Source organism: Eutrigla gurnardus, assembly GCF_963514095.1.
Source record: "Eutrigla gurnardus genome assembly, chromosome: 9".
Classification (NCBI taxonomy): Eukaryota; Metazoa; Chordata; class Actinopteri; order Perciformes; family Triglidae; genus Eutrigla; species Eutrigla gurnardus.
The window spans coordinates 23,129,044-23,142,012 of NC_139923.1; the positions used below are offsets into that span (position 1 = coordinate 23,129,044).

General features: G+C 42.9%; 1 protein-coding gene across 1 annotated transcript; it reads right to left on the bottom strand.

The window, feature by feature from the left end:
- Window positions 1–1,023: 1,023 nt before the first annotated feature.
- phrf1 (PHD and ring finger domains 1) lies at window positions 1,024–11,842 on the bottom strand. The gene is made up of 20 exons (XM_084017850.1): window positions 11,773–11,842; window positions 11,064–11,138; window positions 10,791–10,923; window positions 10,541–10,672; window positions 10,080–10,276; window positions 9,851–9,934; window positions 9,597–9,730; window positions 9,409–9,500; window positions 8,863–9,041; window positions 8,141–8,273; window positions 7,903–8,015; window positions 7,540–7,730; window positions 7,242–7,364; window positions 6,691–6,839; window positions 4,596–6,441; window positions 2,913–4,462; window positions 2,727–2,803; window positions 2,154–2,270; window positions 1,936–2,064; window positions 1,024–1,843 (listed from the first exon to the last, which is right to left on the bottom strand). Exons 3-20 carry the CDS (start codon window positions 10,876–10,878, stop codon window positions 1,700–1,702), a joined length of 5,478 nt encoding a protein of 1,825 aa, XP_083873976.1. The 5' UTR covers window positions 10,879–10,923; window positions 11,064–11,138; window positions 11,773–11,842; the 3' UTR covers window positions 1,024–1,699.
- Window positions 11,843–12,969: the final 1,127 nt, after the last annotated feature.

Here is a 12,969-nt window from a genome sequence, read left to right on the forward strand (position 1 = left end):
TGTGTTCCTCCTTGGAAACACCTGGCCTGTCTGATCAAGTAAATGCAGAAACAACGTAAAATACATTCAGATAAGCATGAGCACCTGTTATTGTAGAGTGTCCCGCTTCTTGTCCTTATAAAACCCAATTAAACAAGACAACGAAGCCCAAGGCAGGTCCAGTCACCCAACAGATCTGTCTTTACAGTGGCAAACATACTACAGACACCTAAATGCTGGATACGCAGAATGACTTTCTCATTAACATTTCTGTTAAAGAGCGCAATGCGGTAAAGGATACCACCAAGAGGAGGGTTTCTGTTGAACACACAATGACAAAGCAGTCATAATGAGGCTGCAGTTAAGTACTGCAGGTGACCGCCGAAAGGGTTGATTTAATGTTCCCGACTAAAGGGCATGTGGTAAATTCCATCATACCTACCTTGGAAATATTTATGAGATGTTCCAGACTATAAATTGTCCTCACATTACAGCAATAAAATTAACTTAACACTCGTTAATATACTTTAAATACAAAAAGAATTAAACTGTAGTTAAAATGTTAGTGGACATGAAAGCACCAGATAAGACAAAATATGGACATCAACGTTTTTGCGAGATAATGGGAACTGAAAGTCTGTATTATAACCGCTTTCACTCCAAAATGAAATCTACACTGCTTATGTATTGTGGAGTGGTAGTTTCTATTGTTTAAACAGAATGCCCCAAAACAAATCCAATCTCTTTTATTGATGGATTATTATTGTTGTTGTTATAATTTCTAATTTGGCACAAAACAAAATATTAGCCCAGTTCTCTACATTTGAGTGATGGGTTGAAAAATAGATAATGATGAGATTCAAAAGTTTGTTGAGAACATAAGAAAACAAGTGTGCCAAAAAAAAAATAAGGAGGCTGTTGGTTTCAAGCTGCGGAGCCAGAAGACACCCTGCTGGACTAGGTTTAGTTCATTAGAGATGGGAAAGACCAGAAAGATTACTGAGGCTTTCAAATACAAAATACAAACCAATCAACCGTGTAAACTACAGTATAACGATTTATGTCAGTCATTCGGAACAGGCAACACAGATAAACGGAAGAAACAAGTGGATATATCAAATCTATATTATTTACAACCAAATCTAAAATTGTTCAAACGCTCTACTGATAAATGTCCTACAAAATTGCATAACAGTGTTGTTCCTTAATAATGCAAATTTCTGCAATATGCAATATGCATATTTTTATACCACTTTTTAGCCAACAAAAAGTTTCTGCCACTGATAAATACCCCTTCACCCCCACAAAAGAAAAAAAAGAGCCACATGAAATTCAACATCCTCCCAGTGGAGAAAGCTACCTGATATATCCCGCCGTGGGAGGGTCTTTGAGATTTGCCTCTTTAAGGCACAACCTGAAGTTCTCCCATTAAGTTCCTGTATTACAAAGAGACCAGTTCTTGGCAGTGACTGTCCAAGCGCAAAGACATCAATAGGTGGAGTTCAAGTGCTCAAAAAAAGAAGAGAAAAAAAAAGAAGTTTGTTCTTGATATTCGGCTACGATAGAAAAGCTTGACATTACAGAGGTTGTTCCATCTTGAAGCTTTGCGCAAGTCTTTGTCAACTGTTTAGATCACACCCAGTGGTGGGACACAAAGTATAACGTATGAATAAGTGTTTGCAGTGGGTGTGGCTGTCCTTGCCTTTAATGTCATGGGCTATCATGGGGTTGTCATGGTCTCAGCCTCCAGTGACTCCCCCTCTCCCTTCGTGTGTTTCCTAGCATGTTTGTATTTGTCCACGTATGCCTTGACCAGATTGCCCACCTTCACTGGGTTGATCTCCCCACTCTTGCTGTGGCACACCTGAGGACCAGGAACACAAGATAATTACAAATACATTCTCAGGAAACACTCATTCAACTGGTGACGTGACACTGACTTCAGTTTGAACCCACCTTCTGGACAGCTTTCCGTAGAATCTCTTTGTATTCGTCCTTGGTGATGTCTCTCCTCTGGTAGAAAGGCTTGATGGCGAGCTTGACCTCTTCTATAGCTCTCTCCTGCATGTGTAGCTTCTTCAAATACTGATGGCAGGGGTAAAGCATCACATGTCACCACAAATATTCTCACAAGTAGTAGCAGGAGTTAGATTTATTTAAAAAGGGGGATTCACCTGGTCTTTCCTTGGATCCCCCTCGTCTGCCTCTCCTTGTACAGCAGATCTGGAGGAGGTGCTCAGGGGACCATCAGCATCCCTCTTGGAGGGCTTACTGGCAGCTCCAGTGATGTCCTGTGAAAGTCAGATTATATGGATGATAAGAAAAAGACTAGACTAAAAGATAAAGGTTGGATTTAGAGCTGCAACTTAAGTTTTTGTCTCAAATAATCATTTTGTCAATACAAATTGTGAAAATGCCCATTAAAATGTCCCACAATCCATGGTGATGTATCTCAGTAATGTTTAATTTGAGCAAGAGTCCAAAATGTTACCTAGACATGGTTAGAATCATAATGTTAGGGACTGATTACATCACATGTGTTGTTGTCGGATAATAATTCAGTATCAGTTTCACTTCCTAGCAGTTTCTACCAGTTTTAGTTTCTACCACGTGATTTCACCCAGACGATACAGTTGCTGCTTCTAGACAAACACTGCCACCCTCTGGTCATTTAATCACATTAAATCATTGATGTGTAAAAACACCAGTTGCTAGAAATATTAAGTGGTAACAAGTGACTGTCCTACCTGACCGGATGTCTGGACTGTTGAAGAAGGTCTGCGCGCTCCTTCCTGCTTCAGCTTCAATTTATACAGAGCCAGCTCTGTGCAAGAAAGGATTCAGAAAAACATTTAGCTGACAGCAACATAAAACAAGATCAAGTTACTAAAAGAAACTAAAACTAGTGTGGCGCATACAGCTGCATCACTTACTGCTTGCAGATTTCTCTGGTTGAGGCCCCTCAGGCTCCTGTATATTCCAGGTAACCCTCTTCACTTGAGTCTTGGACTTCACTCCCACTACAGCCGATACTGGTTCAGTCTTCTCCGCCTCTACTTCCTTCTCTTGTTTGACGGATGTAACGCTGTCTGTGCGCTCAGACTTCACGTAGTCAAGGTTGTCCAGCATCACATCCACATTAAAGTCATCATCGGAGTCTGAGGGTTGCTGAACTTCCTGCTTTACAGGTGTGGTCAACTCAACAGTGTCCATTAACTCTGGGTGAGACTGAGAGGCTGGATCCTTGAGGCCGTCTGCTGGAACACGTGCGGGGACGGGGCTTAAGTGGCCTAACTCTGGGGAACCCGGCTCCGATTTAATTATGGGGATTTGGGTCTGCTTTGTGTCAACCTTGATTTCAGGCGGTTCAGTCTTGACTTTAGGCGGTTCAGTCTTGACTTTAGGCGGTTCAGTCTTGACTTTAAGCGGTTCAGTCTTGACTTTAAGTGGTTCAGTCTTGACTTTAAGCGGTTCAGTCTTGACTTTAGGCGGTTCAGTCTTGACTTTAAGCGGTTCAGTCTTGACTTTAAGCGGTTCAGTCTTGACTTTAAGCGGTTCGGTCTTGATTTCAAGGGGTTCGGTCTTGACTTTAGGTGGTTCGGTCTTGACTTTAAGGGGTTCGGTCTTGATTTTAAGCGGTTCGGTCTTGATTTTAAGGGGTTCGGTCTTGATGGAGTCTTCATTTGCCTCCTCGTCTTTGCTTTTTGCTGCCAACAAAGGATGAAAGTCAGTTTCTTCTTCCATTGGTTTAGTAAGAGAAAAAGCCTCTTCAAACATATCCAGAGATGATTGTTTTTCTTTCTTAATTTCTTTTTCAACCTTTACCTCTTTAACCATTTCTGCTGTTTTTGCCTGACCCTCTGCCGTGAGGGCTCTGCCTTTCCTTCTAACATTAAGGGTGGCAGTACAGGAGGGCGTCTTCGGTTTATTCACTGTGGCAATTTGATCCACTTTGAGGGAGTGTTGAGTGACAGTCTTCTCCTTTTTCTTACCCTGCGACTGTTTTGTGTCTTTAGAGGATGAAACACAGGACCCTGAAGTCTTCTGAGAACTCTTGGATGATGATGCTTCTTCTTTCCTTTTCTCTCTGGAGCTGGATCTAGACCTGTGTCTCCTCTTGTCTTTTGAACTCGACTCCACCTTGTCTCTGGATGAAAGAGATGATTGTTGCAGTCCTGTGTGGTGGCCTTTCCTCCTTTCCCTGGATCTGGACCGCGATTTTGAGCGAGACCGAACGCGTTTATGGTCCTTTGATCTAGATCTGGATCTGGATCGTGATTTTGAGCGAGACCGAACGCGTTTATGGTCCTTTGATCTAGATCTGGATCTGGATCGTGATTTTGAGCGAGACCGATCGTGTCTCTTGTCCTTTGACACCCGTCTTCTATCACAGTCTCTCTCTCGGCCATCATTTCTCTCCTTGCTCCTTTGTTCACTCTTCTTCCTCCTTGAACGCTCTTTGCTGCTAGAGCTGGAACCAGACCTGCAATCAGTAATGACAGAGAAAACCCTTAACTGAAGAAAACTACTAGGTCCTAAATAAAGGTCTTTCAGTCAAACAGATGGAAACTACATAGTTGATACCAGGAATGTTGGAAATAGTATTCAATATTTACCTAGATCGTCTCCTGTCTTTGGATCGTGACCGGGAACGCCGTCTCTTTCTGCGAGACCCATCAGGGGAATTGGACTGAGAGCTTTCCGAGGATGAGGATGACCTCCTCCTCCTCCTCTCTCTGGACCTTGACCGCCTGGAACTCCTTTCTCTGTCCTTCTCCTTTTCTTTCAGTCGGCCTCCTTGGCCTGAGGCATGATGGTCTCCTCTCTTACCTCGGTCTGTCTCTGAACTGCTAGAGCGTATGTCCTTCGAGGACTTTTTCTTATGGTCCAAATCTCTTGACTTTGGAGAGGATTTTGAATGCGGTTTCATTTCTGGCTTTTGTTTCGTCTTGGTGAGACCAGAGCTAGATGCTGATGAATTGTTAGTACTGTTGGGAGCTCCAACACTCGGTCCACTCTCCTCCTCTAGAGTCTCTCCCTCAGTCTTTACAAGATCCAGGCTGTGTTGAAGCGGTGGTGTGGCGTCTACTGTCTCCGACTTCAAACTCTTTACGCTGTAACTAAACGTTTCAGCTCCACCTGCATCATCTAACACGGGCTCTTTCTTAATTTTAGTGGGAAGTAGTAATGTTTGTTTCTCAGTCTTAATATCTATTGATGTCGATTCCTTTTTTACCTTGACAAACGTCTGTGACAATCTGACCTCCTGTGACGTGGTTTCCAGAGCACTAGGTTCTTCCTGTGAGGCCTCAATCTCCTGTGTTTCTGCTTTCACGGGAACCATGACCCGCTTGCTTTGCACCATATCCTCATTTCCTATACGAGGAGCCTTCCCCTCGTGTGTGGCATGACGGGAGCTGCCACCGAGGCTCGGGCGATCAGCTTCATGGTCTGAGCTGCTCGAGTCTGACAAAGTGGGATCAAAGGGATCATAGATTGTATTAGTGTCTTTTTCCGTATCGCTCAGCGTACGCGATGCCAGGAGCATCTGTTTATCCCTGTGCAGCTGTCTCTTCTTTGCTTCATCTTCCTTTTCTCTCCGGGGTGCCTTCGAACTGCCTCCGGCAGCAGAGGATGACAAGCTGCTTAGCCGCCTCGACTGCCAAGAATTCCCACTGGAGTTGATGCGGAAACTCACAGCTGATGAAGATGAGGACGATGAGGAAGACATGGAATAACGTGGGTGGCTCACAGAAGAGCCAGTGGGAACGGAAGAAGAGGAGAAGGAGTTGGAGAAGGCGGAGGACGAGCCGGCACCGTCAGACCTCTGCCTCTGAGCCGGACCGTCAGGCCTCCCCTTTTGCTGGTCTACACTATGCTGCTTTCCCTTGTCCCCAGCAAGGCTGTTCACACCCATCCCTGGCTCACCGTAACCATTACTCCCACTGGAAGAATTACTACCATTTCCCCTCCTGCTACTGCTTTGATTAAAGCCAATGCTGCCACCTTGACCGGTGCCATCATTTGAGACACCACTGTCCTCCCTTTTAATTTTTGGTATCCTAGGAAGCACTGACACGTCTACCCACATGGGCTTTATAGGTGCTTTTTTAGGTTGGGACTGTGATGAGGACCCTCCCTTGCTCTTGGAGCTGGAGTCTTGGGTGGGGGGGATGGATGAAGAGGGGCTGGGGGCTCCAACGCTACTTGTTCTCCTGTGGCCAGGGGGGAGCGTGGGTCTGACTGGATGAGGTGGCTGTAAACTTGGAAGACCTCGTGGTGGTAAATCAGAATGGGAAGATGGTTGGCTGTGGCTGGCTGAGGAGGGCATGTGGGGGGGTAAGTGAGGAGAGAAAGGTCTGTTCGTGGAGCTATGAGAGGATCCCGGTAGGTCGCCGTTGTAGTGTAGAGACGGAGAACTGTCTCCGTGGCTGGGTGACATCACTGGGCTGAGGTTGACATCTGAGATAAAACACACAAAGAATGGAAGAATTACATTATTTTGCTTTGCTCAGCAGGTTTCACTGAAAAATTAACTGCACTCAGGGTGCAGATTTGATCATTCATATTCTGTTTTTCCCCTGTGTTCACCAATTGTTGCATATACATGTGGTATTAGTGTGTCCGAATTGACTACAACAGATGTCATTGATTTACAAAACAGAATGTGGAAAAAAATCGAATAACACACACACACACACACACACACACCTTGCTTTGTAGCTTTAAGGGAACCATCTCGATTAATAATGACATCAGAGCTGTCCATCAAGAGGACGCTCTGTCCCGAGAGGATGCTGCCAAGAAGGTCGGGCACAGGAGCTGCCTCCACAACACCCCCTGGCACGTCCATTCCTCTCCTGGTAAAGGAAAGCAAACCTTTAATTCGATCAACCATATCCATGAAGCTGGAGACACCTCACACATGTGAAATACGAGGAATGGAATTGTTGTTTAATCATCCGTTTTTAAATCTGCTCGTCTTTTTCTAAGCTAAATTGATTACAGATGTATTTATTTTTATTTGCTTTGTGACAAATGTTCTATCATGTCATGCCGGTGTGTCTAGGGATCCTTCTAACCAATATTGAGGACATTTAAAAACACTGCATTGTTACACCATGCTGCAGTAAAATACTGGTCATGTTAGTGATTGAATGAGTGGAAACATGTTACTCAGTTTGCTATAAACATGGAACATTCCAAATCAGATATGCTCTGGAAAACCAACATTACTCTTGATGGCAGAATGTGAATGTTACCTGGAATGGCCTGCAGTGACGGGTCGCGCTACAGGCTGGTGGGAGCGAAGAGCAGAGCGAGAGATCCCTCGCCTCTTGGCCTCCAACAACGATGTAACTCTGGCCTGCTGCCCTTCCTCCTCACTGGTCAGATGAAAACCACACACTAAACTTCAATAGGCGATAGCGATAACTGCATAATAATCATAAGGCTGACCTGATTCAAATAAATGTATGTTGAATTTGCAATCGTAAGTCATATTGAGGATGTATTTGGTTTTGTTTGTTTGAGTGCAAAAACAATTTGTAGTCTCCTTACCGATCCACAAATGGATCCAGATCAAATGGATCTCCATAGATGGAGAGGGAAGCTGCACCTATGTCAGCACGCATGTTGCTTAGCGTGTTCTCTGATGGGCGATATACGGTAGGAAGTGAAGAGTTCTTCTTGTCCTTTCCAATTCTGAGACTATTAGCAATACGGCTTCGAGGGGTTGCTGTTTTTTTCATCTGGTAGGAAAACACGGGGATAGAGTTTATCGAGAGAGAAAAGCATCTTACAACAACAACAAGCAAAATTTACATTGTAATTAAATCAAACCAATTATTCATGGTTCACATTCAGTCATTGATAAAACATTTAAAACCAAATCATTTAAATCTCAACACTGATGACACTCACCAGCTTTCGTCTGGATTTAGTCCTCCTCCCTTTCCGTCTCCTCTTCTTCACTCCCGTACTTGCTGCTTTACCATTAGCAGATGTGTTCTTTCTTCTGACCTTTCTGCGTTTTCCTGTTTAAACAATCATAAAATGCATCATCATTTTGGCCTCATAGCTATCTCGTGCAGATATCTGTGTCTGCTTATAATCTCGTTAACTATCTAAAAACTGAATTTGAATGTGTGTGTTTACTCACTGGTCTTGCGCCTGGTGCTAGATGGGACACGAGATGTGAAGTCCCGTACATACACGGCCGTGTTGAGACCAGCCACCACAGCATTAATAGTCTCATCCAGCCAAGTGGACTGAATCAGAAACGTCGGGGCCAGCTAGTAAGAAAAAATAGCATTACTTGCTTTCACAAACCAGTGTTGTCTAAACTATGGAGCTAAATCAGAGCCAGTAGTTTTGATTGTTTGGAGAGAAAAAAAATTAAACTGAAAGTTCAGGTTTTGATCTTGAATTTTGAAAAATACAATGTATTAATTGAAAAAAAAAAAAAAAAAGGCCAAAAATCTGAAACTGAAAATATACAATCTGAAAGTGAAACTAAATCTGAAAACATAAAATCTGCCACTGAAAAATAAATTATTGAATTGTTAAAACAATCAAAAGTATTGGCCCTGGCTGCACACACTGCTCCTTAACACAAGCATTTCAATCACCAATCAAATACAACAAATGTCAACAAAACACATGCCCTCATTTCTACTTGTCAACAGCACATACAAGAGCTGACAAGGAAATTGCCCAAACACACAACTCAGTAAGTCATAGATGCCATCAGTAACTATAATCTGCACAAAAACACATTTTGTAAAACGTCAAGACATTTAAGCAAGATCCAGCCTGCAGTTATGCTGAAGAAGTGAGTTGGAAGATAAGCCAAGACTTGAAGCATCACGCCTCATGCCAAACCTGCGATGTCCGTGCCTGTGTGATGCGATGTCGGTTGACATTAGCTCGAACCCTCTCGCTCTGCTGCGTTCGGGCAATAGCTCTGGTGGGACCTGCAGCACCGGACTGGAAGCGACTGGTTGCAGGGCGGGCAGTGGAGGGTAGGCTCTCTGTTTCACTCAGTTCCTCAGCTGAAACCCCTGAGACAAAATATGTAAACATCGGACTTGTGGAAAGATGCTAATGAGTGCACACAACATGGCCACTTGTAATATAACTAACAGTTATAGCTAAATATGTAGTTTTTTTTATAGAAATGTGGGCTGTTTGCAACATATTTTTGTTGAAAGTGAATTAGAAAAAAATAAGTGCAATTCCACAAAGAAAATAAATAAAACAAAAACCATACAAATGTGACATGGAAGAACATCAATTCACTATGTTATTTAGTATATTGCAAGATGGATATTCAGATTTAGTGTTCTTCCTATTTGTAAAGGACTACCAGGTTGAAAATGCTGTTTGAGAAAGTATGAATTTAGAAAGGCAAATAACTTAAAGGCATACTTGAGTGACGATTGCTGGCTTCACACTCGGGACAGAACCATTCCTCCACAGGAACAGAGTCAAGAGCTGGAGTGAGACACTCCATGTGATACCTATGGAACAACAGATTTATATGATGATAAAAAAATCTGAGAAGCTGTAATTAAGGCAAAAGAAAGGCTTGTTTAGTATAATAATATCGATCTCACCCAGCATCACACCCATCACAGAGCAAGAGGCGGTCCTCACGATCCCTGCCCCCGCACACCTCACAGCTGGTCTGGTCCAGTTCCAAATCTATCACTTCCACTTGCTCTTCCTTCGCAGGCTTTTGTACTGTGATCTGAAGGAAGCAGGCACCATAAAACACACAGAACTAATAAGCACACGCACCATACATTTATATTGAATAAACTGATTTAAGAAATGTTCCGGAGGTTATGCTAAAACTGAACATACTCACCATTTTCTTCACTTTGCCACCAAAACATTTCCGTAGGTATATGCTGTTGAAGGCAATACGGTCTACAGGACAGGAGTTTGCATTCTAAATAGCGGAAAACAAAAACGTCGGAAAATTAGCCATTCAGCTTCCTCTACCACAGATGCTTCGTCAATGCAGATACGGATAATCAGTGCTCTCTAACAAAGTGCTTTCTCCTTGGGATGAGACAACATTATATCAGACGCACCTTGGCCCAAGCGAGGATGCAGTCGAGACAGAAATAGTGCTCGCAGTTCTCTGGTGTTGCCACAGGCTGGCTGCTGAACGAGTTAAGGCAGATGGGACACCTCTCCGTGTCCTCGTCCGAGCTCATCTCTGCAAGGTCAAGAGACGTTCCCCCGAAAGCTCCATCCTCAGCCTTAGCATCCCCCTCCTCTTCCTCATCTGATAAAAGTGGATAGAAATGTATTGTGAATGTACTATAGATATAGTCCTTATAAAAGGACATTGCGGCACAACACAAAGTAGTTTATAATCCTTTTCAACTCTACAGAGAAGCTAAGGCTTCTTGAGTGACAAAAAAATCCAATATTTTGTCACTGAATCAGAGCAGCTAAAAATGAGAGACTACAGTGTATTTTGTAATTGCATGAACCTTAAATAAGTTTAGCAGATAATAATGATATGATAATCTTGTAAAAGTCCTACCATCCTCCTCTTCATCATCATCATCATCTTCCTCATCATCATCATCCTCTCCATCGAGGTGACCCTCTTCTTCTCCCTCACCGCTGTCAGATTCTCCCCCCTCAGACTCCCCTTCGACGCTGTCCGAGTCATCTGAGAGGAACAAATATGCATTTGGGTATGTTTGATACTCTTATGGAGGTGGTAAAACATGTACTCCTCCATTCACCTGCTCATAATCTTACACATGACAGACAGGTTAAACGACTACCTGAGATGGCCCACAGCGCAGCCCTTTTTCCTTTGCCTTGAGACGAACTGCGGTTGACCAGCTCATCTTGGCTGTCGTCTTCATCCATGGCTGACCATCAGAAAAACAGCCCAATTTCTCTAACAGTGTGTCTCTAATGGAAGATAGAGCAGAAATGCAGATAGTGTTTGAGTAACAGACAATATCGGGGTTTGTTCTCCATTTTAATGATTATGATGAATTGGGTCTGACAGAATCTCATTCAGATTTAGTGATAGGAGCCAATGTACTCACCGTTTACTCAAAGGACAGGAGACGAAGAAAAGATATTCAGCCAACTTTGTGGAAAGACGAGGTGATGTGTTCTGTCTGAGTGAGCAGAGAGGAGAAATGATCATAAAGCATATGATCTTCTTGATCTACAGGATTCTGTAGTAACTTCAATGAACAAACACAATCAATCAAGATATTCTTACTAACAGTGAGTGACATTTTGGGGACTCGTGTGTGGCCAATAAACTACAAAACAGCATTTTATAAAAGAAGGGAATTTTCTAATTTACTGGTATTGAGTGTAGATAAAAGGGGAAAGTGTTACCCAACACCAGCATGTTAGCTAGCAGCATGCAGACTGTGCTGCGGCTACATTTGTAAACAAAGAAGAAAGCCCGGCACCAAACAGAGTGCTTCCTCTTCGCCTCGGAGAAAATACTCATGCAGCGTGTACGCAGATACATACGGGACACACATATGCACTGACAAGGATGTGGGACTCACGTGAAACGCGATTCTTGATGAACAAACGACGCTAGCTAGTGACGTTAGCTTCGGCGTGTAGCGTGTTAGCTCGGAATAGCTAAATTTAGCGAGCGTCAACTACAAGCTCCTGCGGGCTCCGCGCGACAAACAAGTGTGCGCTGGTAACGTACTCAACTCCCGCAACGTAACACTCGTAACTGCAACGTCCTTTTCCTACGTGTATTTCATATCGACTCAAACCTACCCTATTCAGCAGTGTGTGCTATTATTTGAAGTCTCCACGGTTGTTGACTGACACCACCGGCTGGCTCGAGACGGAAATGGCAGAGTGCACGCGAACAACTGTGACTCTTAAAGAGACAGTGTCCGTTTTATTTTAAATCAGCCACGGAGACCTGAAAATATACAATCGATACCATATGTATGCCTATAAGTGCGTGTGTATGTATTTTAGAGGGATCACAATAAAGACAGATAATTAACACATGCCCTACAATGAGTCAATGTGTGTGTTATTTCTACAGACTGATATTTTAAATAATAAAGCATGCAAATTATTATTTTTTAATACATGGTGGCCTACTTCGCACGTGGATTGTGGATATACTTAAAATTAATGTGGTCACAGTGTGTGTTTTAGCAGTTGCATACAAGCACAAATGAAAAATCACACACAAAGAGACTCGCAACAGATGCTTTAAATTAAATGGTAAGGGCATTCACATAACTGACACTACGGAGCCTACAGTTCAGTGTCGACGGTTCAAATTGTACATCACATCAATAAGTGCATGGTGGCCAATCTACAAGTGTGCAGGGATATGCAATAATGACACGCTATTTAAATTCAGTACATGAACTTTACTTCATAGTAATAAAAAATGTAAAGTCTGTAAATCGTATCGAGGTATTAAATGAGCCTATTACCCAGAGGGCCTAACAGGCACATACAGTAAACAGGCACCACTGTCGCCCCCCAGCGGTAACTCCAATTTGCCACAATCAGCTGTTGCATAATGAAACGTAATCCTGATTTGCTACTTCATGTCATAGGGTTATGTGTATCCTGGCTGTGAATAATCCGACAGGGCTTTGACGGTGAACAACTGGCCAGAAGAAAGCTCAAGAATACACCGAAACCCCCTCCAAAATGTTATGATAACCTCCAAGAAACGAGGAAAGAACATCGTGTTCCAGCTGACAAGCTGAAAGGGGGGTCAACTAAGTGATTTTTTTTTTTTTTTTTTTTGCACACATGTAAAAATGAGCGTTTTTTTTAATATTCAATTGCGACTAAATATGTTGTTGATTATGTATTATTATATCTCAATTTACTGATATGATTGCAATTATTTAATCTAATACTGGAGTGCAATAATATTGAAGTTCTAAAAAGCACCTAACTTTTTTTCCACGTGTTATTTAGATTGAAAGGGTAAAA

Excerpts from the sequence above, each read along its gene's own strand:
- phrf1 (XM_084017850.1), bottom strand. The coding sequence starts at position 10,878 with ATGGATGAAGACGACAGCCAAGATGAGCTGGTCAACCGCAGTTCGTCT. Across the intron at positions 9,731-9,850 it reads GTGGCAAAGTGAAGAAAATG|ATCACAGTACAAAAGCCTGC; the intron begins GTGAGTATGTTC and ends TGCTTCCTTCAG. Across the intron at positions 8,274-8,862 it reads CACAGGCACGGACATCGCAG|CTGGCCCCGACGTTTCTGAT; the intron begins GTTTGGCATGAG and ends TTTTCTTACTAG.